We start from the raw sequence: 20,805 nt of genomic DNA on the forward strand, positions 1-20,805 counted from the left end.
AGTTAAAGACAAGGCTGTATTTTGTGTCGTATAAAGGTAAGTAGCGGTTTCATCTCCAAATTGCGCATGCGGCATATGCTATTGTCATTCAAATATCTGAGTATCTGACTTAACCCAAAAATTAAAAAACATTGAATACAAAAATAAATAAATAAATAAAGCATCAGCTATTCATGCGAAATCATGATGCATAAAATACTTTATTTAACTTATTTAATTTGTTTTTGCTGTTTTCAAATACTTTTACATTGAGGTTAAGTTTTCTGACCAGCCAACCACATCCTCATTGCTCCATATTAAGAAAGAGGATTGGGATGGTAGATTTAAAAAGTACCACCACCCTCCCATTTCTTCAATTATAACACTGGCATGCATAAGCAGGAGATATCTTATGATCCGCCAATGATAAGTTTACCCTGACGTTCAAGCTCATAAAGCATGACAACTGATGCAGAATCTTGTGAACTCTTCTTATCAGCTCTGGCATCTCCTGTGCATTCCATGTTGCCCAAGTTGGGTATGTACAAGGTTATTTTCGATACAAAACTGCTAAAGTTCTTGCTTGAGCCATCACCAAAATCGATTGGAGTTCTATAAGAGCAAGGACATTCATCAGGTCACAATACAAAAAGAACAAAAAAAGGATATATTTTTAGATTTGCAGAATTTGCATATGGGCTAACCTTGATTTGGTTTCTGTTGATTCAAAGGAAGGCATCGGCCACTGTAGTCGCTTGCACAACTCGTAAAGAGTGGTTCGTGGTCCTCCTTTCTTCATGTTGATTGCTTTAATAACTGCATAAAAGAACCCCAAAACATAAATTAGAATTAATGCTTGATAATAACACAGGATAATAGCCAAGCTCTTATTCTAATTTCTACAGTTTTTAAAAAAATATAAATAACAAAAAATGTGAAGAGCAAATAGATGGTGCAAACCTGGGGTGGCATTTTCGGGACTACAGGCTTTTCCACCATCGTCTGGCGATGCAAAAAATCCAGTTGTTTCGACAGGCATATGCATTTCAGTTGTCCGTTGCTTTTTACGGGTCATTAGCTCCAAAGAATCTTCATCAGTTACTTGGCTGCAGACGTTGTGGTTGATGTCAAGGGGAGATGAATCACCTGCTTGGTCACAACCCAGTTTTCTCTTCTTGGAGCAAAGGGAGTACAAAATACCTCTTTTCTGTTACATAAAAAAGTTTTACCGCCTTAAAAAGGTTAAACACAATCAGAGATATGCAAAATATCAGCAAACTGTACTCATTAACAAACCTCAAGTTCCTTCAAAAGACGACGAGCTGCTTCTCCTTTTGCAGCTTTTTTAGTCCGATCATACCCCTCCCCAATCAACAGGACATCCTTCAGCTGTAGCCTAAGCTCCGCATGAATCGTTTCACCCTTCTTTATACAATTTTCTTTTATAAAGTACCCCAGAAAGTCACATAATTCAATTAATTCACGCAGTGGAGGCAGCTCAAGTTTATCAGGAGTCACAATTGGAGATAATAATGGTTTAAATATTCTCCACACTTCGTCAAGATTAAGCTTGGTATCAATTAGTATTGCCCCTGCAATACTTTCCACCAGGTCTCCAAGAGCCTGCAGAGACACTCCTTATGATTACAAAAATAATAACCACAACAAAGTAAGGATAAATTTTATCATTTATGATATTTGTGAGAGGGCGGATTTGAATGGGAAACCATCTCTATATAAGAAAGTATCAAGCTAATGGGAAGTTTAACAGTCAAGAGCCTACCTTGGGACCTTTTGTGGCTTGGAGCATGATACCGTTGTCAGGATCAGAAAGAGACTTCACATATTCTGTTATTTGACTTAGAAGTAACCCCGAGCAATGTCGTAGATGCTGTTGAAGGTTATGTCTCACAGCAACTTGAGCAAAATTTTCATTACTAACAGAAGCTGACCGCAAGTCAGTTAACTCGCCTGGATCAATATCTGTGTAGCTCTGATAGAGATGCCATGTGATAAGCAGGTCCAACACAGAATCACCAAGAAATTCTAGTCTCTGTTGAAAATTCAAGAAGTTAAGAAAAGGAAATATGTGGAACTCTCTCTGTTTGTTCTATATTTGGTCATGTGTTACTTTTATGGAAAAAGAAATTTATTTGTAATAAATTCATATTCTTAGCAAATTATTTGGTTGATTACCGGTTCAAGTTCACAATAAAATTTCCTTCTTATTGCTCTAGAACCTTACTCTTCTTTTGAAAAAGGAAAAAGTCAATCGAGGGTAACTCAGAAGAGGACTCTCATCTACCTCGTAACAGTAGCTAACTCCTGATTCTTGATCAGATGCATGTGTTATGGCCTCCCGTAAGAGACCCTTGGTAGAAAATTCATAACAAAGCTTTGACTCAAGGACTGCAATCTCATTTGCTTTTGGGCTGTAAGAATGAAGAGATGCAGTAGTAATTGCTTCAGCGACAAGGGAGGGCTCAAGTTCTGCGTCCAGACGGAGCCACTTCATCAGATGAACTGCAGCAGACAATCCACCACCAACATAGTACGCTCCTATAAGGGCTTCGACACAATCGGAGATTGTTTTTGAACCCATCCATCTATGACCCTTATCACAGCACTTTCCAACCACAACTTTGGGGTCTTCAGTTTGGAATTTGCTATCTACCGGCACTTCTAAAGTATCCACTCCACAATTACAAGGAACAGGCCGTAATGAAATTTGTCCCGGAGCAACCCAACGACGTGGATCAAATGCACCATCACGTATATACCCCTATCAAATAAGAATTGCAAAGCTCTTATGAAAGGAACTTGAACATGAGTAACGGATTAAATAAATGTAAGCCATAGATACCATATAAAAGGGCAATTACCTGTAATCTGCGATTTATTCCCAATTTATGTAGGTTGGAGTTACAAACAGCCCGCGTGCGCCAATTAGTTAATTGTCCTTCATGTTTTTTGGGATATTTGAGAAAAAGGTGGCAGCTCATAACATACTTTAAAACTGAATCCCCAAGCAATTCCAAACGCTCCATAGAAAAATCTTCATTGCATCTAAGTGTTGTAATTGCTTCCAGAATCTAATTATAAAAACTATTAGCTAGATCAAGCATATTACTTCATTAGAAAAGAGACAAATCCCAAGTATTCAAACCCAGATAGATGACGCACCAATGAGCTTGAGATCTGAAAGCTGCCAGAATGACAATTAATCTCTTCTCTAAGTTGGCTGGCTAACATCAAGGATTCCAAACGGTGGATCAATGATGGTAGTAAATAAAATGACTTTAAAACGTCTCTTGGGACACCAATATTGACAAGAAGCTCAGGCGGCATATAAGCATACATACGTTGCTTTTCAATATCAAGGTCGGATTGCGATGTCTTACCACTACCACCTGCCCAGATTTCATAAAAAAATTTAAAGATATGATTGAAAATCTACATATTGTGAGCATAACAAATAAGAAGATGACATATTACTAAAATCTCAAGCATGCAAATCAACAAACCGTCACCATTAAAGTTCACAAGAAGGTTGTGTGGATTATGACTTTGCTTCAATTGCAACAGAGGCCGACCCGGATACCTGAGCACAATCCCGTACCTAAATAGAACTAGCATTATTATAAAAACTGTAAGGTAATATTTATAAAACATCATACGAGGTATGAAATCACTTACTTTTTTTTGAAGTATTCGGCATAGGTAGTATACTTCGATGGGACAGAGTCTTTCTTTCCATCAAATGGACTCTCAGCAGAAGTGTTACTTAAAATCTCAGCGACAGAGTAGATTCTTCCAGTGTGGATAGCCACTACCACCATATTTTTTAGATCTTTTAGATCAACAGAACAATTAGCAAAGTGGACTATCTGTGCACTGTTGCACTCAGTATCAGATGAGCTTGGAATACTTGGCAATAAATTCTCTGTGTCACCATTACACTGCTGAACACCAAACAATGAGTTTCTCTTGAAGAATTCTACCACAGAAACACAAGAATTGATCCCTCTCCAATTTATTCTCCAAGATTCTGTATTTTCTTTCAATGTCTCAAATGGAAGAAGCAAATACATGTATGATGGGCTCCAAAGGCTTCTTGTTTCTTTCTCAGGTAAAAATTCTCTATGTTTTCCAGCTGATTTGGTTCCATGAAATAATCTCCCAAACAAACCATTAAAGAAAAATTTCTGAAAGCACTTTGCTTTTGCCAGCTGTTAAGAAAATAATAGTTACAGTAAGTACTTCAGCGAAAAGGAACCATATATGACTTAAAAAGCTTATATTGTACCTGTTCTCCATCCAAATGAACTTGCCCACAGCAAGAAACAGAAGACTTGACTGTCTTTGAAATCAGGTAAAGTTCCAATTCAATATTCCCCACATCATCAGCAAGCTTTGACCCGATCAGAAGAATAAATCCAGAATACAACTCGCTAACAATTTCACAGGAGAAGTCAAATTTATAAGCCTGAAAAATGGCACCATCAAGTTTTTCTCCCCAAGTTCCAGATAATGCGCGAATGCAAGTTGTACCATGTAGTTCCTTCCTTTTAGTTGTTCCTTTAAAGACCAAATACAACATATTAAACATGATAAAAAGAAGAAGAGAAAAGTAGAAACATAAAATGCCTCAGCACATACAAGATGGAGTGCCTAAACAAAGATCAAGATGTAGTAAGACAAATAGATAAACCTGGTTTAAATTTAAATATAGATCTAGATTGGGGAGCAGTTGTTTTGAGAATGGGGTTTTCTAGTTGTTCTTTCTTTGTTGGCCTTCTGTTGTTTGTTTTTAGAAGCTTGTTTTCTGTTGGTTGTGGGTAGTTCTTTCAGTTTTTTTCGACTGCTGGTCCACTTTGATTTCATTTCCTTTTTCTATCGTACTTATACCATCATTATGTTTCCTATCCAAAAGAAAAAAAAGAGAAGAAAAATGCCTGCACCAGGAGCAGCCTCTTCGCTTTTTTCACTGAGATCATTCTTTGAAGGCTCATCAATGGAAGGTAGAAGATGATCATTCTTTGAAGGCTCATCAATGGACGGGTGAAGATGATCATTCAGGGCACCCATTTGATGTAGCTTCTTACATGCTTCCAAGCATACAAGCTGCTTTGATAAAGAAGACTTCCTGCATGCAGGACCAACTAATGTTTGGAAAGCCGCATTTGGAGGCAACGTAATCGTACACTCATAAGACCCTCCAAGATATGAATAATGAAAACTTGGCCTTGAATTGAAGTACCTAAGTTACACAGTAATCAAATAAGGGTGCAATAAGTAATAGGACAAAATACTAAGCAGTAATTCCAACAGATACTGAAGAGGCAACACACGCATACTTATCACTAGGTAGCGTTTCACAATATTTATGTATGAGACTGACACTAGAATCTGCTGTCACTGATGCTCCGGTGGCATCCACAATATATGCATTTGTTTCCTCAGTAGTACATGCTTCCAACACGCACGCTTCAGGATCTCTATTTATAGCTGTATCTGTCGTCAAGTACTCGCTCCTGATGATCTTATATAATTCATCCCTCTGTTCCTTGTTTCCCCTGTACTATATGTATATAGTCAAATAACAATACACAGTTGAGAAAACACGCAATAAAGGCATTCATGGAGAAAGCTTCAACTCACTGGAGATAAACTGCATACATCTGGTTTTTTTTTCCGGACTGCACTACATATATCTGTTTACATGCTGATAAAGTGAAACAATAAAGAGAAGACCCACCTCTCCAGCATAATGACGAATTGAGAGTTACTCTGCCGAGCCTGTCCCCTGGACTGGACATGACTACGCACTGTCTTTGGCAGGTCAAAACGTATCACATAGGAGCAGTTTGGCACATGAATTCCCTCCTCAACTACATCGGTAGCAAATAATAAGTTGACCTATTCAGAAGGGGTTAGCAATTGAGTATTAGGTTTTCAAATCTCAAAACTTCTCATAAGTCAATTCCTTCCCTACAATATAAATGATCATATACCCCTACAGAGCTGAATAATTCCAAAATCTCCTTTTGTGTTTTCGATGCCAGAACGTCAACTGATGAATTACTTCCAGTCAAATAGGAAACCGTAAAATGAGATAAAGAGATAACTTTCTTCATGAATCTTTCAATCACTTTGGCTGTGACAATTCTATCGACAAATATGAGGCACAGTACTTCCCTAGATCCTCTGCAACCAAAAATCATAATGATTAATCAACTTTGCAATGATATGAATAAGATTTGACCAATAAAGTCATTTTCTTACCCAAATGAATGGAAAAGTTGAGCAAGTTCATTTAATTTGGGAGATATATATCCAAAATCTACTGCCTTCGAATAGTCAAACCCAAAATCCAAAAAATTTTCAACACCTGAAAGGAAAAGGAAATAACACGGTTAACAGATGCATTATCTAAAACAGAATATGAAGTTATTAGCATCATATACAGGCAATCTAGCTACAGAAAGTGCATCAGAAATAATGGCATTATGCATCTATTCTCAAGAATCTCAACCATAAAACGCTCTCAGAAAAGAGCATACTGTTTAAGTTCTTATTAATTGAACCGACAACCAAAACAACCACAAAAGTTGTGTTAAGAACAATATTATAGAAGAATAGCCATTTCCTGCTCCTGATAGATTACACCTTATGATCTTATGCTAATCCATAGTCAGAAATTTAGAACAGAAGGAGGCAGGTGAGTAAGAAACAGACGGACAGACAGAAGAGAGAGAGAGAGAGAGTTTCAGCACATTATAGCAAATCCTTAATTTATAATTTAATATATAAAATTGGACCTGTGTACTCTAAAAGTGGCTAAGACTAGAAAGAAAGCTAAAGAATGGCATACCATGTAGAAATGATTCCCTAATTATGCCAAGCACTTCTTCGAGAAAATATCTGCACTGCAAAGAACTTTCTCTATAGAGTTCACACTCTTCTTTGCAATTAGGAGCATTCTCTAGACAGACCTTAACAGCCTACAAAAGAATTAAGGTTATATATACTTATAATCTGAACCAGAAAACCATAAAGAAAGTAGAATTGGAAGAGGCCAAAATGACCTTTCACGTGAATTCATGTCTGAAAATATATCTCAGTATATTGCCATATAATGGAATACAAGTTTACAACATATAATCAGAGTCTTAAAATAAACAGTCCTGATCCTTAATAATGGGCAAAAGTGCCAAACCATGTATATCAGAAGTAACTCTTCATTAAGACTAATCATGCATGCAATTAGACCTGCTGGAATTTGTATGAAGTGAAAGGAAAACTAGTCCAAGGGTGAAAACAGATCATTTCTTTGACTATTATGCAACAACCATCTTTCCTCAATAGGTTATACTTAAAATCATACCTCATAAGTGCATATAAGACCAAGGTCGTCAAGGCAATACAAGATGTTTGCATAGTCATTAGACAATCCTTTTCGGAGTGTCTTAATTTTATCATCTGCATCTTTGAAATTACTTTCTACTGACTCTTGCAACTTTAACAATGAAGCATCAATCTGTCCATAAAGTTTTGTTAGTATCCACACAAGTTTGCTACAAAAAAGAAGGCCAACAAAATTTGTCAACATGCACATATATACATATAAGGCAGGAATACCTTGGACCAAGAGGCTTCCATCTTTTCTTTCAAATCCAAACTCGGAAACCATGCTTTGTCATAAAATCTACAAGTTTCTTTTGCAGAGGAGACATATACTTCCATCTCTGTTTTGTCCTCAATAGTATAAATCTGTGTAAGAAAATTTCAAAACATTAAAATATCAGTAACTGAGTTTAACAAATGATACGTGCATAGTGATCACATTGAGAAAACTCTGTATACCTTGCAAGCCAAAGTGCTTTCAAGTTCTGATAATTGACCCTCACAGTCCATTGTGGATGAGACACCTAATGCATAAAGTTATATTTAAATATGCACATAATAAGATTTATAGGTTTGGACTCAATGATGGACATGCAAACAACGAGCCTCTGGATATACCAAAAACACAGCAATTCAATGAAAAAAGAGCGAGCAGAAATGATAAGCAATACAACGTATTACCTTTTTTAATTACAGGTGATGCCGTCATTCCAAAAATCTTTGGCTTGTTATCAGACTTGTGAAAGAATTCCTTCACCGCAACAGACAACAATTGTCATGATGATCCTTGGTTATAAAAGAAATAAAGGACAATGCATAACAACAAAGAAAATGAAGAATATTATACAACAATAAATTTAACCTTCATTATCTTTGTATATGGATGGTTTCCAGTAGCCCGATGGCACTCATCGATAATCATCAGGCATACTGCTTCTATACTCAAGAATGCCTTCCTTAAGGCATCCAGAAGAATCTGGGGTGTCATAACCAGTACCTACAAGAAAAATAAGAACAGATATGCACTAATTCAACATCATCGCAAAAACTTGAGAGTACTATTTTGTTACAAGGATTCTAACAATCATTTACAACCGGCCCATGAATGTAAAATATTTTGAAAATGCTAGTTTGGACAAGATCACCTGCTGATTGTTTTCTTCACCTTTTAATGTAGATCTCGCTATGCTAAAAACCAAATAAATGAGGCGCCAACAATGGGTAAAGCAAATAACAACTCAATAATCGTGCAGAAAGGCTACCGGCAGGCGACAGAAGGACCAGGAAAAGGAATCATGGCAAATTAGACCTACATGACTTCAGAAGGAAAATCCAATTTCTTACCAAAAGGAGGGGACACAATGAAGTGATTTCTATGACTAGATAAAAAAAAAAAGAACTAAGTTAAATAAAACATTTTTTTTTATAAGATGCAATGTGAAACAACTAAGAAAAAAAACAAAAACAAGAAGCAAAGTAAAGAATTAAATAGCTTCTTACATTATCAGCAATATTTAAAAGGGATAAAAGAGAAATAAAAATGAATGCGTTACTTCGACAGAGAGGGCAGTGCAAAAAGTGCAATAATGATTGGCATGTCATTAGGGAGCAAAGATAAGAACCACTCAAATACAAGCATGAACTTATACCTCATACATATTATCATAATCATGACTCAAGCTCTCCAAACAGTAAACTTACATGCTGATTAACTTTTCAAAAAAAAAAAAACAAAAGGAAAAAAGACTTACATCATGCTTATTTTTTTCCTTTTCCCAGCACTCCATAGTCCATCCATCAACCCCCATGGCTCCATAATACTCTCCCACTCCAAAATTTGTGTGAATTTTAATAAATTCAAATTGCTGCAAACACAAAACTATTCAATTTCAACAAGTTGTGAGACAATCAATGATGAGAGTTCCTACAGGGGCGCATTAGTCACGAAAAAAATACTTTAATAAAAAAAAAACTATGGAATGCCCACATAAATGTAAAAGAAATCTTAAAAGGGTAACTGTAAAAAAGGAGAGAGAAAATAAGTGAGTAAACCTGATGAACAAGATGCACAGTTGGAGCTAAGAATATAATTAATTTTTTGACACCACTTGACTTGACAGCTTGACCGATGTCACTGATGAGCATCACAGCTATCATAGTCTTCCCAGCACCTGTCTCCAACACTGCTATGGTGTTTCTCCTCCTTGCAACCTCATATACCTTTGACTGATACCTAAAAACACACACAATTATGCACACCCAAGAAAACGCACATTTGTCAAAGTTATTGTAAGGAACAAAAATAGCATGCACAAGAATGTCTTTAAAAAGAAAGACAGAGAGAGACAAAGGTACCTTCTGGGATTGAAGTCCTGGGAAGATTTTGGTTCTTGATCAGGAACATGATCAAAGGGTTTGGATTGAATGTCATCAAAGCTGCGTTTGAGATCACGGCGTTCTTCTGGTAAATGCATTGCAAAAAGAGGGGAAGGTGAAGAACACTTGAAGCCTGAAAGCCCTAACACATAAATATCTTGCCTTTCTTAGTTTCTTGCTCTCAGTCTCTGACTTCACACTGCCACACTTGCTGTGTATAAACGAGAAGTCTCGGGGAGTCCAAAAACAAAAACACACAATCACATAAGTACGTTGTAACGACACTTGCGTCTTCGGAGTTCGGAGACGCTGAGAAAGCTAAGTCGTGGCGCTCGTATGGGTTTCTAAGCCCAGCTGCGGTATTTAGCGTGGAAACTACGCCCCAGTCATGTGTGTCTGTTTTATCTATACGATGTCGTTTCTTGAGGCACGGTGTCCGACGCTTTAGTTGGCACGTGATGACGACAACCGCTTAGAAGGTGGAGACCGAACAGGGTTCGGAAATAAAATCGTAGTAAAGAGTAACAGGAAATCCTGCCCAAAAAAAAAAAAAAAGGTTTCACTCTTTTTTTTGGTAAATAAAATAACAAAGTGTATTGGCCAAAAAAAAAAAAAAACAAAGTGTCAATTCCTAAAGAATAACATTATAACAATGAGTATCTATGAGTCAATGAATTCTGATTCTTTTGATTGGGACTTTGGAACCAACCACCATCTTTTAATTAATACCAGTTGTACAAACTACAAAGTAATGTTACATGTATTTTTTGTTGGCTCGAGTGACGAATAAATTAGGCATTCGATTTTTGTAATCTACTTTTACAAATTACAAACTATTTGATATGGAAGGAACTGAAAATGCAAAAAGGTACTTGGGTTGGGTGGTTGTATCATGTATGGCTTGTTTCTATGTTACAAAATGATTGAATAATTATTTTTAAAAAAAAAATGAAATGGAATGTTATTTTATAATGTCAGCAGTCACCAGTAATCACCACAAGAGCAGCTTCCATCCCTGAAACGATGGAAGCGATTTGCATCTCTCAACACAATTTCTCGTTGAGAAACCTTGGATATGTATTTGACTGCATTGTGGCAATCTCCACAAACTCTAAGGTTTTTAATCACCCGAATGGTTGAGGACGGAGGAGTGCTAACGAGTGCATAAGCTATTGCTAGCTTCTCACTGTGGTAATACAGAGAACGCTCTTTTTCCTCTTCTTCAACATCAACCAGCACAAACTCTGTATCAGGGACATACCCTTCTTCGCCAATCTGTTTCATCAACTCCTCTACCTTGTCATATATCAAATCAGCTTCTGGATGGGATTTATCATCTACCACAAACAAATGGACCTTGTTCTTCACATCTACCCAGCTGAATCCTGGATCTTTCTTTACATTCTTCTTCTTCATCATTTCTCTAGCATCTTTCACAACATCCCACTGGTTTGCCGCAGCATAGATATTGGATAAAAGAACGTAAGCGGATGAGTCAGATGGCTCCATGGCCAAGAGCTGTTCTGCTACTCGTTTTCCTGCTTCTGTGTCCCCTTTAACCCTACAAGCACCAAGCAAGGCTCTATACATTGAAGCAGAAGCTTCAAAGGGCATTGATGCTATCAGCTTTTCTGCCTCTTGAACACGCCCTGCACGGCCAAGGGCATCAACTAGACAAGAGTAATGCTCAATTTCAGGTTCAACGCCATAATCTTTTTGCATTGAAGAAAAATGCTCATAAGCTTCAGAAACTAAACCAGAATGGCTACAAGCAGAAAGAACTCCGATGAAAGTAACTCTATCAGGCTCAATGTCATTAGATTTCATGACCCTGAAAAGGTTTAGTGCTTCTTCAGCATTTCCATGTTGAGCTAAACCCACCAACATGGCATTCCACAGGGCAACGTTCGTAACATCCATCCTTCTGAATAAACAATATGCATCTTCTATGTTACCACACTTGGCATACATGTCAACAAGTGATGTTGCAACAAAAGGGTCCAACAAAAAATCCAACTTTATCACATCTGCATGTATCTGTTTCCCTTGTTCCAGGGCTGTCAGACAAGAGCTGGCTTTGACAAGGGTAGCAAAGGTATACTCATCAGGCTGAACTCCCGACTGCCTCATCTGATGGTATATAGAAAGAGAGCGTTCTTCATCTCCATTTTCTACGCATCCTGAGATCATGGTTGTCCATGCAACACCATCAGGTGCAGGGATGTCATTAAAAACTGTGTGCGCACTTTCCATGTCTCCACATTTAATATACATATCTAGAATACCGCTGTTAACGCATAAATCCAAAGAAAACCCTGTTTTTATGGCATGAGCATGAATTTGCTTCCCTGGCCCCAACGCTACCAGGCAACTAGTGGCCTTAGTCACAGTTGCCAAAGTAATCTCATCTATCCTCTCTCCACCCTCATGCATCATCCTCATAAGTTCCAATGCTTTGTGACTGTCCTTACTCATTATATACCCAAACATCATTGCATTCCAAGATGCCAGATCAAATTTAAGTTTGTTTCCTAGAAGGACCTCTGCCTCCTCCATCTTTCCATTTCTAGAATAAACATCAATAAGAGCCGTTGAAACATAACTGTCAGCAATGATTCCGGTTTTTATTGCATGAACATGAATCTGTTTACTGACATACAACCCTTCTTCAAGCGAAGAGCTTGCCCTTAAAACACTTGTGATTGTAAACTGATCAGGTCTCAGACCATCATGTAATAAACCTATGAATAGTTTTACCGACTCCTCTCCTAAACCACTTTGCGCACAACAAGATACCATTGAGTTCCATGAAATTAAATCCACTTGTTTCATTTGATTGAACACTTTTCTCGCAAAATAAACAGAACAAGCCTTTGAATACATGTTGATAAGGCTATTTGCAACAGAAGTAACAGAATCAAAACCTGATTTCAAAGCAACACCATGAATCTGTTGCCCCAACTCCAAATCATTGGTACGTGCAACAGCAGATAGAATAATAACTAATGTCACACTGTCATACTGTACTTTTGATCCAATCAAATTTCTGAAACAGTCTATAGCAGCCCAATCGTCACCAGCTTGATTATACTCAGACAACCTTTTGTTCCACGAATATATGTCCGAATTAGAATCATACAAAAACAATTTTGTCGCATATGCTTGAACCTGCTCCATGTGCCTCTTGCCTTCATCAGAATCAACTTTATGAATCCTACTAAGAACAGAACGCACACTAACATCGTCAGGACGTAATCCACTCCTATGAAACTCAGAGAAGAAAGAAAATCCTTCCTTCTCAAGACCCATTTCTAAATATGCCTTGAGCATTGTATTCCACAACACCACATCCCTATCCAGCATCCCATCAAACAAAGCACGAGCCTCCTTAATTCGTCCGAGTTTCGAATATATGTTCACAAGAGCACCATAAACAAACACATCCCATTCCAATCCAATTTTAACAGCATAGCCATGAACAGCCTCGGAAGCACATACGTGCCCTGAGAGCAAACACAGCTTTAAGACCGGTGCCAAAGTCAGTCGACTAGTAAAAACAACAGACTCGCGAAGACGGCGGAAAAGATTAAGACCCTCTTGAACATTGTGAAGCTCAGAGCACGCAGCAGCTTGCGCATAGGCTGCTAGAATGGAATTCCAGGTGACAAGGTCTCGAACGGGAGTTTTATCGAACAGACGGCGGGCGCATGAGAGGGACCCACATTTGGAGTAGACGGTGATGAGATTGTTGGTTAAAAAATGATCTGGGTCTTTGCCGGAGGTTATGATAAGCGCGTGCGCACGCTGGCCAAGCTTCAAATCGGCGGTGGCAATGGCGGTGCGGAGGATGGAGAACCATTGAGATGAAGAGGAAGAAGAAGAAGAAGATGAAGAGAAGGGTTGTGAGAGATGGGTAGAGGGAGAAATGGGATTGGAGAGAGAGGAGAAGTTGAAGAGAGGGAACAGAGTTTGTGGGTAGGGAGTGTTAGTAGAGAGAAACATGCATTTGGGTCGGAGGTTGGCTTGCAACTGCATTATTTCTTAGGTGCATTGTCTGCTTCCCTCCACAACTCAAGTTTCAAGATTCTGGTTAAATGGGCACAACTAGAACTTCTGTGAGTTTGAAGTCCAAGTATTTATTTGACTTCAGGTACTGGTCAACTTTAAGAGTCAAACTCCCACCTATTGCTTCATAGTTCAAACTTCATACCCAAAACAATAGTTTGTATTTATGGTGCATAGTATTTAATTCTACAATACAAATTACAAGCACTACATGTCATGCATATAATTTTTTACTTTTAAATGTTGATCAGTTTAACTTTTTCACTCTACGTGTCATACATATAATTTTTTACTTTGTTGACCGGTTTAACTTTTTCACCATCTCGCTATGGGAAAATAAAAATTCTCCATTATTAAGAACGATTTGAATCACATATACTATAATTCATAAAATAGGTGAAGAATTGGCCGAGAGTCATTCAGGATTTGGCGAGTCGTGTTAATATCCTACCCACGATTGGCTCAGGGGATATTTGGCAAGGTGAATTGTTCTATCATGTAATTCAATTCTATCAGTTACATCTGAATCAAAAAGAAATTTAACAAAGAAATAAAAATTTAAGATACAAAATTAACGAAAAAGAAAAAAGTTGCACTTCTGCTAACGTAGGTTCACTTTTGGCTACGCGAACGTAATGCCTCTGTCAACTGGTCGATCTTACTGATACACTTTCTCCTTTCTTTTGTTATGTTTTTCCCTCTTACTTCCCAATTTCTCTTCATTTTTCCCTTTTTCCTTTTTTTTTTTCTTTTTTCGGACTTGGACTAATCTTGATTCCTTCCCATATACAGATACAAGAATGGCTATGATGACTATGACTTCGTGGACTTTGCTGTGTTAAATAACTCCTATACCTCACACTGTCATCTTCCTGGCTCAGTATAACAGAACTCGTAGCAGCCCTGCCTGTGGCTCAGTGTAGTTAAGGCCCTCTTCTTCAAGTAGGTATCTCTGTACAGCAATTGGGAGCCTTGCCGGTGTGCGGGAACCCCTCGTGTGGTGGCCTGTTCCAACACATATATAAACCTGAAGACCCGCCTCTGCTGCTCTGGCGGTGCTCCTCAACACACTCAGCTCATGCTTAAGCACGTGAAGGGCTTCATTTACATGCAGCCCATGCAGGTCTATCATCCTCTCCTGTGCTCTTCCATTGCCCTGCATCTCTGGAGCAACTGGGTTCCTGTTTTTGAAAACAGTAGAGAACAGCAAAAAAGGCAACAGTTAACTTATAAGAAAAACACAAAAACATGACAACTAAGGTTTATTGGAGGTCAATGCCAAAAGTAGTCAAACAGTGCTAAATCTGTTGTCAAACTCATGTCCTGTATGACTAAGTATCACTTTGTTCAACAAGCTAGTCGCTTGTGCCAGGTTGTCTCAGACAGGCCCAGAACAGGCGGCAGCTGCAATGCTTATATACAAGCATTTTCAGGTCAAAATCAAAGTTCAAAGATGCTAATCAGACACATAGAAGCTTCATCTGCCTTCAATATAAAATGGATTTATTCTACACCAAGAGAGGAAAAGAAAGTCCAATCTTATCATTGCATTATGGAATGAGTCCATGAGAGAGAGAGAGAGAGAGAGAGATTCAGAAAACAGGAGCTAACGGAAAAATGGAAAGATGCCAAAAGACAGAATCCAGCCACCCCCTTTGGACATGAACAGGTGAATGACAGAAAACATGGTAAACCAAAGTTCCATAAATACTCGGGACATCGTTTATGGCCCAGACCAACCACGAACAGTGGGGGACAACAAACCTCTGACGATATATAGATTCTTGAGCTTTTCCATGAGCTGTCTTCATATGCATGTTGTGCAGCTGTCCTTTAACACTCAGCTCCTTCGCTAGAGCCTTGTTTCCAACAAGGTATGCTTGCCGTGCCTGTTTTTAAATGGAAACAATTAGGGTAAATTTGATTTAACAGCCACATTAGGTTAAAAAATTAGTAACAAGGATTGGACTTGAACCCACAAGTGGCTCAGCATTCAGCATGCATAATAGAAAGAAAAACATGGAACTGCAGTGGCCCACCAGCATGGCGGTATCATATAGGAAAAACACTCCCACCAATACCTATTGGTTAAAAACACGCATGCTTCAAACCAATGGAAGGTGTACACCCGCCATGTACCACTGCAGTTAGTTCCTTGACCATGTATTTTTCCTTTTTAAGGTTCACATAAGACTTAGCCAAACGGATCTGTTGGTAAACTCAATAGAGTTGATCAAGTTAAAATTTAAGTCTACCCAGATGTCCATATCCTGCATCAATGCATTTATAAGCCAATTCAAGGCTTCACTGTTAACATAAAATAAGAAATACATGGAAAAAAGGACTGTCGTTTTACAGCAAAAGACCATTTGACAAGCTTTTAGGACAAACCTGCTCAAAGTATGCATTACGCAGGCGTGCATGGTCACGAGCTTCCTCCCGCAGGTCAGAATACATATTTGCTGTCATCTCAACAATGTTAAGGCAAATATAAATCGAGAAGGCATTTGTCCCACAACTGAATGGACATAAACAAAAAAAATTTGGTTGACCAAGGAACATTACCAACAGAATCTCCAGTTTCAAGCCAAACAGGAGCAGTCCGAGCTGATCCACGATTCTGCGACCTGTCACTGTAGATGTTTCTTCCATGCCCAGTATTGTAACTGCTAGTTGAAAGATGAGAACGTCTACTTGAGCCAATAGTGGCATCAGCAGAACCATTTCTCTCATACTTCCATCCACCAGAATCCTGAGTCGCCAATTTCCTGACAGCTGAAGCAAAATCTATTGCACCTCTAGATGGAAAGGACGAGCTAGACTTGAACAAAAGCATGTTGTCCTTGTCAGAAGATCGATAAGGATTGCCACTTTGCTGGAGATCATTATCTCCAGCATATTTTGGATGATTATGCTGACTATCTGTTGTAGTAAGTGCAGGAAAGTCCATTGCATTAAGATCAGGAGCTGCCAAGGTCTTTGAGTTCAGATTATCATTAAAACCACCATCAACTTGAAGCTACATACAAAACAAATATCCATCATACACCTTAATTCACAAGTAATGATACTAACATATAGCCTCTACAGAATCAACTAAAATAAAGGATAGAATTATGGAAAGACAAGGCACTGAAGGGTTTGACAAATATGTTTTCTTTGACTTGATTTTTCAAAATCACAATGATGAACTTCAAATATAGACACACATATTTGCTGATCAGAATCCAATCTAACAGCAAAACTGGAAAATTGGAAGTATATTATATCAATAAGCCGCCTTTCACTGTCCCAATATCTTCAATCTAAAAAAGACATGCAAGCTACCTCAATTTGACTGCAGTTAAATTATCTGTAAAATAGATAAATACATAAAAACAAGCATACCTCCAACTGAGTCAACATCTCAATAGTCAGGTTTAAGTCACAGCCATTGGCAAAGTAAACTTCTGCAAGACTCTGAGCAGAAAAGCCAGGGAACTGTGAAGCCAAAAACTCCGCAGGGTTAATATCAGTATCATCCACAACTGCATGCTCACCCAGCATATCATTCATGAACCCATGTGTAGAAATTCCATCATAAGGAGATCCCTCCTGGCCATTACTAACAAGATGATTACTGTTCAGAATCTGCTTATCCCAAGGCTTAGGTGACATATGCAGGAAACTGGCTGAGGACAGATCATCCCCATAGGGAGAAGTAGCAATTCTTAACTTATCAGAAAAGCTATTACCATTAATATGTGACTCATTTAATAAGTATCCACTGCCTGTAGAAGCAGGAAATTGTGTTGCTTCACCATCATCGTGTAAGGACAAACCTGCCAAAGAGAGGTTCCCAAGACCTTGTGACTCATCTTCTCCCATGACCTTAAAGTCAGGGGTAATATCATCAGGGAGCTGGTGACGCCAGTATTGGTGGGCCTCGTCATCAGAATTATTCGAAGCATTGGACTCTGATCGATCTAGTACTGCTTTCCCAAATGTTCCAGAGGAAGAAAACTTTGCTGCCGCATGAGCTGTGCTGGTGCTTCCAGATGATGAAGATCTGAGGGCAAAGGGAATGAACTCTGCTGCATTTGGATTTAAAGTGATTGCCTTGTTTGCAGTGCTTGGCTTTGTGTCGTTTGTAAAGGACCCTTTCTTGGACAAGCTCATTATTTACTGAAATAGAAAAGGTTAGACCAGCTTTTGAATGAAAGAACAACTCGATTTTTGTTAAGCTTCAACCAAACCCTGCAAAACAGTTTCATTGAGCATTATAATTAGTCAATTGACCAAAAAAATTCCATTTCAAGACAAACCCACTCGTAATTCAGTGAGTCAATCACAATCAAACCAAAAATACTTCCACCAATAAAACACAGTCAGTTGAAAGAACACATGAAGACAAAAGAAAATAAAAAGGAAAAAGGGAAAAGAAAAATTAAAACAATTCAGTTGGTGTTTTAATATATTAAAAAAAATAGTCAAAAACATACTAATATCCTTCACTCTAGAAAAATACAAACTAAAATTATGTTCACTACTGAAATGAGCTAAAAGCTAATCATTTTTAGTGGATTCTGGGTAAGTGCCAAATGCTTCATGAGATAAAAGATGATAAGCTTATCCCATTTATAAGTGCAAATTATGCATAAGAGATACACAAAAATCAACACTGCGGATAAATAAAGACTCAATTCTGTCAAAAGGATAAAGTTTCATACAAAAATGCTTAAAACCCTAAAATTCACCTCATGATTAAATAATTTAAATAACAAAAAAAAACATTAACTTTCAGAGAAAACGTAAATAGGATAACACAAATCAAAGACATTAATTATATTCTAAGCTCATTAAATTAAGCCCTAATTTGGACATCGACCACCCATTTTCACAACAAAATCTAAATAAAATCAAGATTAACAAATAAACATAAAAAAAACCAACACAACTACGCCCTAAAACCAAAGCCTCAGTTAGTCAAGCAATCGAATTTAATAGATCTCAATAAATGCAACATCAATAATAATAGTAAAATTAAAGAAACCCAGAAATGAATACAACAAAAACGATAGTAAAGTTGGAAAATTTAGTAGAAAAAGTGAAAGATCCGGTGAATGAAGAAACATGAGTATACCTTTTCGTATCAAATCGAAGGGATCCATCGGCTGAGCTTAGGACGAGAGAGAGAGATAGAAAGATAATCAAAGATTGGGGCTTTAGATTAGGGTTGAAGCTCAGGGAGTCTGTGTCCAGTAGTATCTTCAGCTTTCAGGCCTATCTCCCTCTTCTTCTCTGTGTCTGTGTCTGTCTGTTTTTTGTTCGAAACCTCTCTATGGGGCTAATTGCTAATACTACCACCACCACAAAAAATGTAAAAGACACCCAACCCCTTCGCCACTCGATTTGACCTCTCTCTCTCTCTCTCTCTCTCTCTCTCTCTCTCTAATATTTGTTTGACGTAATTGGATTTGGGAAGGGTGAGCACAACTTTTTTCGTTGAATATTTTACCATTTGTTTATTATTATTTTTTTGTATTTTTTATTCTTGCCCAAAATTCCTTTTTTTTTTTTTTTTCTAAAGCATTTTTTGCTTGAAATATATTTTCCACTTGTCTTTTTTAAACATTTTACCCCAACTCGAGTGCCTGAATAGCCTGAATTTATGATTCGTAACTTGCTATTACTAGTTATTCTAACTTCATATACGTAAATTGTAGTCTAAAACGATGAATTTATTATAAAATTTTAGAGTTAATTTATCCTTATGACCAAAATTACAGTATTTTATCCTAATTATTATAATATATATGTCTCCGAAAATAAAGTAACATGATGATTGATAAAGTTTTAATCTTTTACTTTTTTAACGAAAAATAAAAGAGAATGTGACGCAAAAGTTAGACAAAAATATTGATAATCACAATAGAAATAGAAATATGGAGAGAAATGAAGTAATTTCTAAAAATAGAAATGAAAACAGTTTTAAATAATTTTGCTTTTATATTTTTTCTTCTCTTACTTTCTCTCGTTTCTATCATTTTTCTATCTACTTTAATCAATTGAACACCTTGACCATGGCCTCAATAAAAGAGATAACACACATTTTTTGAAAAATTTGATAATCACAAATTTTTTTTTTTTTTTGCCTTAATTGGTATTTGGGCATCTGTATTTATTACTTGTTCTAGTTTTCTGGAAATTGATATATTTAGTTATTTTTTATATAATATATTTACTTCTTAATAAGTACATCAAGAGACAAACCAACAAGGCAAAAACAGTCCATGGTTTTGTTAAATTCTTACATGTCTTAAGTATCAAGGTATAACTCAATAACTTTTAATAAAAGAACCACTTGGTTTAGAGGATGGCACTTATTTATCAAAATAGGTCTTGAGTTCAATTTTCATTCTCTCATGTACCTTGATTAATTAAATTAAAAAAATCATGTCACCCAGTCGTCCTTTAAAGTTTGATCGAAGGTGGTCATGATTTTATAACTCATAGACAACAATTGTTAATAAATAAAAAATAAAAAATAAAGCATAGATGCTAGTTGAAAACAAAACATATATGATATAAACTAAGTACAAATCATTAGCCCTGTTTTAATTGATAGAAAATTGATGTAATTGGCACGTGAGTAGCATTTCAGTCTTCTTACTCTATCTAGATTTTTATGTAAACTCCTACCCATTATTAAACATAATATTTAGCAAGTCATGACAGATCATGGGCACATAAAAATGAGCTTTGCCCACGTTTTAAGCCAAGAAAACCCTATTTAGTACTCCAAAATATTGATAAATCATATCAATGTACATGAATGAGTCATAGTACATCATCTTTACCCACATTTGAAGCCAAAAAAACCTATTTAGTGCTTGAAGGTATGTAGTGCTTCATTAGAGTGTTGTGGTGAATTTGATAAGAGTTTAGGTGCTTAGGAACTGTTGCTTGAAAGTGGAAGGGTCTAGGGTTTAGGGCCTT

General features: G+C 37.2%; 3 protein-coding genes across 3 annotated transcripts; all 3 read right to left on the reverse strand.

Annotated features, from left to right (window-relative positions):
- Positions 1-47: 47 nt before the first annotated feature.
- DCL3 (dicer-like 3) lies at positions 48-9,999 on the reverse strand. The gene is made up of 25 exons (XM_086251392.1): positions 9,742-9,999; positions 9,439-9,619; positions 9,138-9,251; positions 8,249-8,383; positions 8,068-8,137; positions 7,846-7,910; positions 7,621-7,752; positions 7,367-7,519; positions 6,854-6,983; positions 6,265-6,370; positions 5,994-6,186; positions 5,738-5,898; positions 5,337-5,555; positions 4,935-5,239; positions 4,286-4,557; positions 3,676-4,208; positions 3,510-3,598; positions 3,163-3,389; positions 2,862-3,071; positions 2,285-2,761; positions 1,763-2,032; positions 1,276-1,602; positions 940-1,186; positions 684-795; positions 48-591 (listed from the first exon to the last, which is right to left on the reverse strand). The coding sequence occupies exons 1-25, from the start codon at positions 9,858-9,860 to the stop codon at positions 390-392; spliced, it is 5,049 nt and encodes a 1,682-aa protein (XP_086107518.1). The 5' UTR covers positions 9,861-9,999; the 3' UTR covers positions 48-389.
- A 653-nt stretch (positions 10,000-10,652) lies between these two features.
- On the reverse strand, positions 10,653-13,819 carry LOC147278463 (Tetratricopeptide repeat (TPR)-like superfamily protein). The gene has a single exon (XM_086250683.1). It carries the CDS (start codon positions 13,795-13,797, stop codon positions 10,744-10,746), a length of 3,054 nt encoding a protein of 1,017 aa, XP_086106809.1. The 5' UTR covers positions 13,798-13,819; the 3' UTR covers positions 10,653-10,743.
- A 480-nt stretch (positions 13,820-14,299) lies between these two features.
- Positions 14,300-19,142, reverse strand: CID7 (CTC-interacting domain 7). Its single transcript, XM_086250684.1, has 6 exons — positions 18,950-19,142; positions 17,215-18,063; positions 16,393-16,846; positions 16,219-16,289; positions 15,592-15,716; positions 14,300-15,008 (listed from the first exon to the last, which is right to left on the reverse strand). The coding sequence occupies exons 2-6, from the start codon at positions 17,983-17,985 to the stop codon at positions 14,705-14,707; spliced, it is 1,725 nt and encodes a 574-aa protein (XP_086106810.1). The 5' UTR covers positions 17,986-18,063; positions 18,950-19,142; the 3' UTR covers positions 14,300-14,704.
- Between the last annotated feature and the right edge of the window lie 1,663 nt (positions 19,143-20,805).

This window comes from Dryas octopetala, chromosome 7 (assembly GCF_963921425.1).
Source record: "Dryas octopetala chromosome 7, drDryOcto1.1, whole genome shotgun sequence".
In the NCBI taxonomy this organism is placed as follows: domain Eukaryota; kingdom Viridiplantae; phylum Streptophyta; class Magnoliopsida; order Rosales; family Rosaceae; genus Dryas; species Dryas octopetala.

Coding starts and splice junctions, on each gene's coding strand:
- DCL3 (XM_086251392.1), bottom strand. CDS start 9,860: ATGCATTTACCAGAAGAACGCCGTGATCTCAAACGCAGCTTTGATGAC. Junction 3,599..3,675: donor GCCGAATACTTCAAAAAAAA/GTAAGTGATTTC, acceptor AGTTCTATTTAG/GTACGGGATTGTGCTCAGGT. Junction 2,762..2,861: donor GAATAAATCGCAGATTACAG/GTAATTGCCCTT, acceptor CTTATTTGATAG/GGGTATATACGTGATGGTGC.
- LOC147278463 (XM_086250683.1), bottom strand. CDS start 13,797: ATGCAGTTGCAAGCCAACCTCCGACCCAAATGCATGTTTCTCTCTACT.
- CID7 (XM_086250684.1), bottom strand. CDS start 17,985: ATGAGCTTGTCCAAGAAAGGGTCCTTTACAAACGACACAAAGCCAAGC. Junction 16,290..16,392: donor TGAAACTGGAGATTCTGTTG/GTAATGTTCCTT, acceptor TTGAGATGACAG/CAAATATGTATTCTGACCTG. Junction 15,009..15,591: donor GAATCTATATATCGTCAGAG/GTTTGTTGTCCC, acceptor TTTCAAAAACAG/GAACCCAGTTGCTCCAGAGA.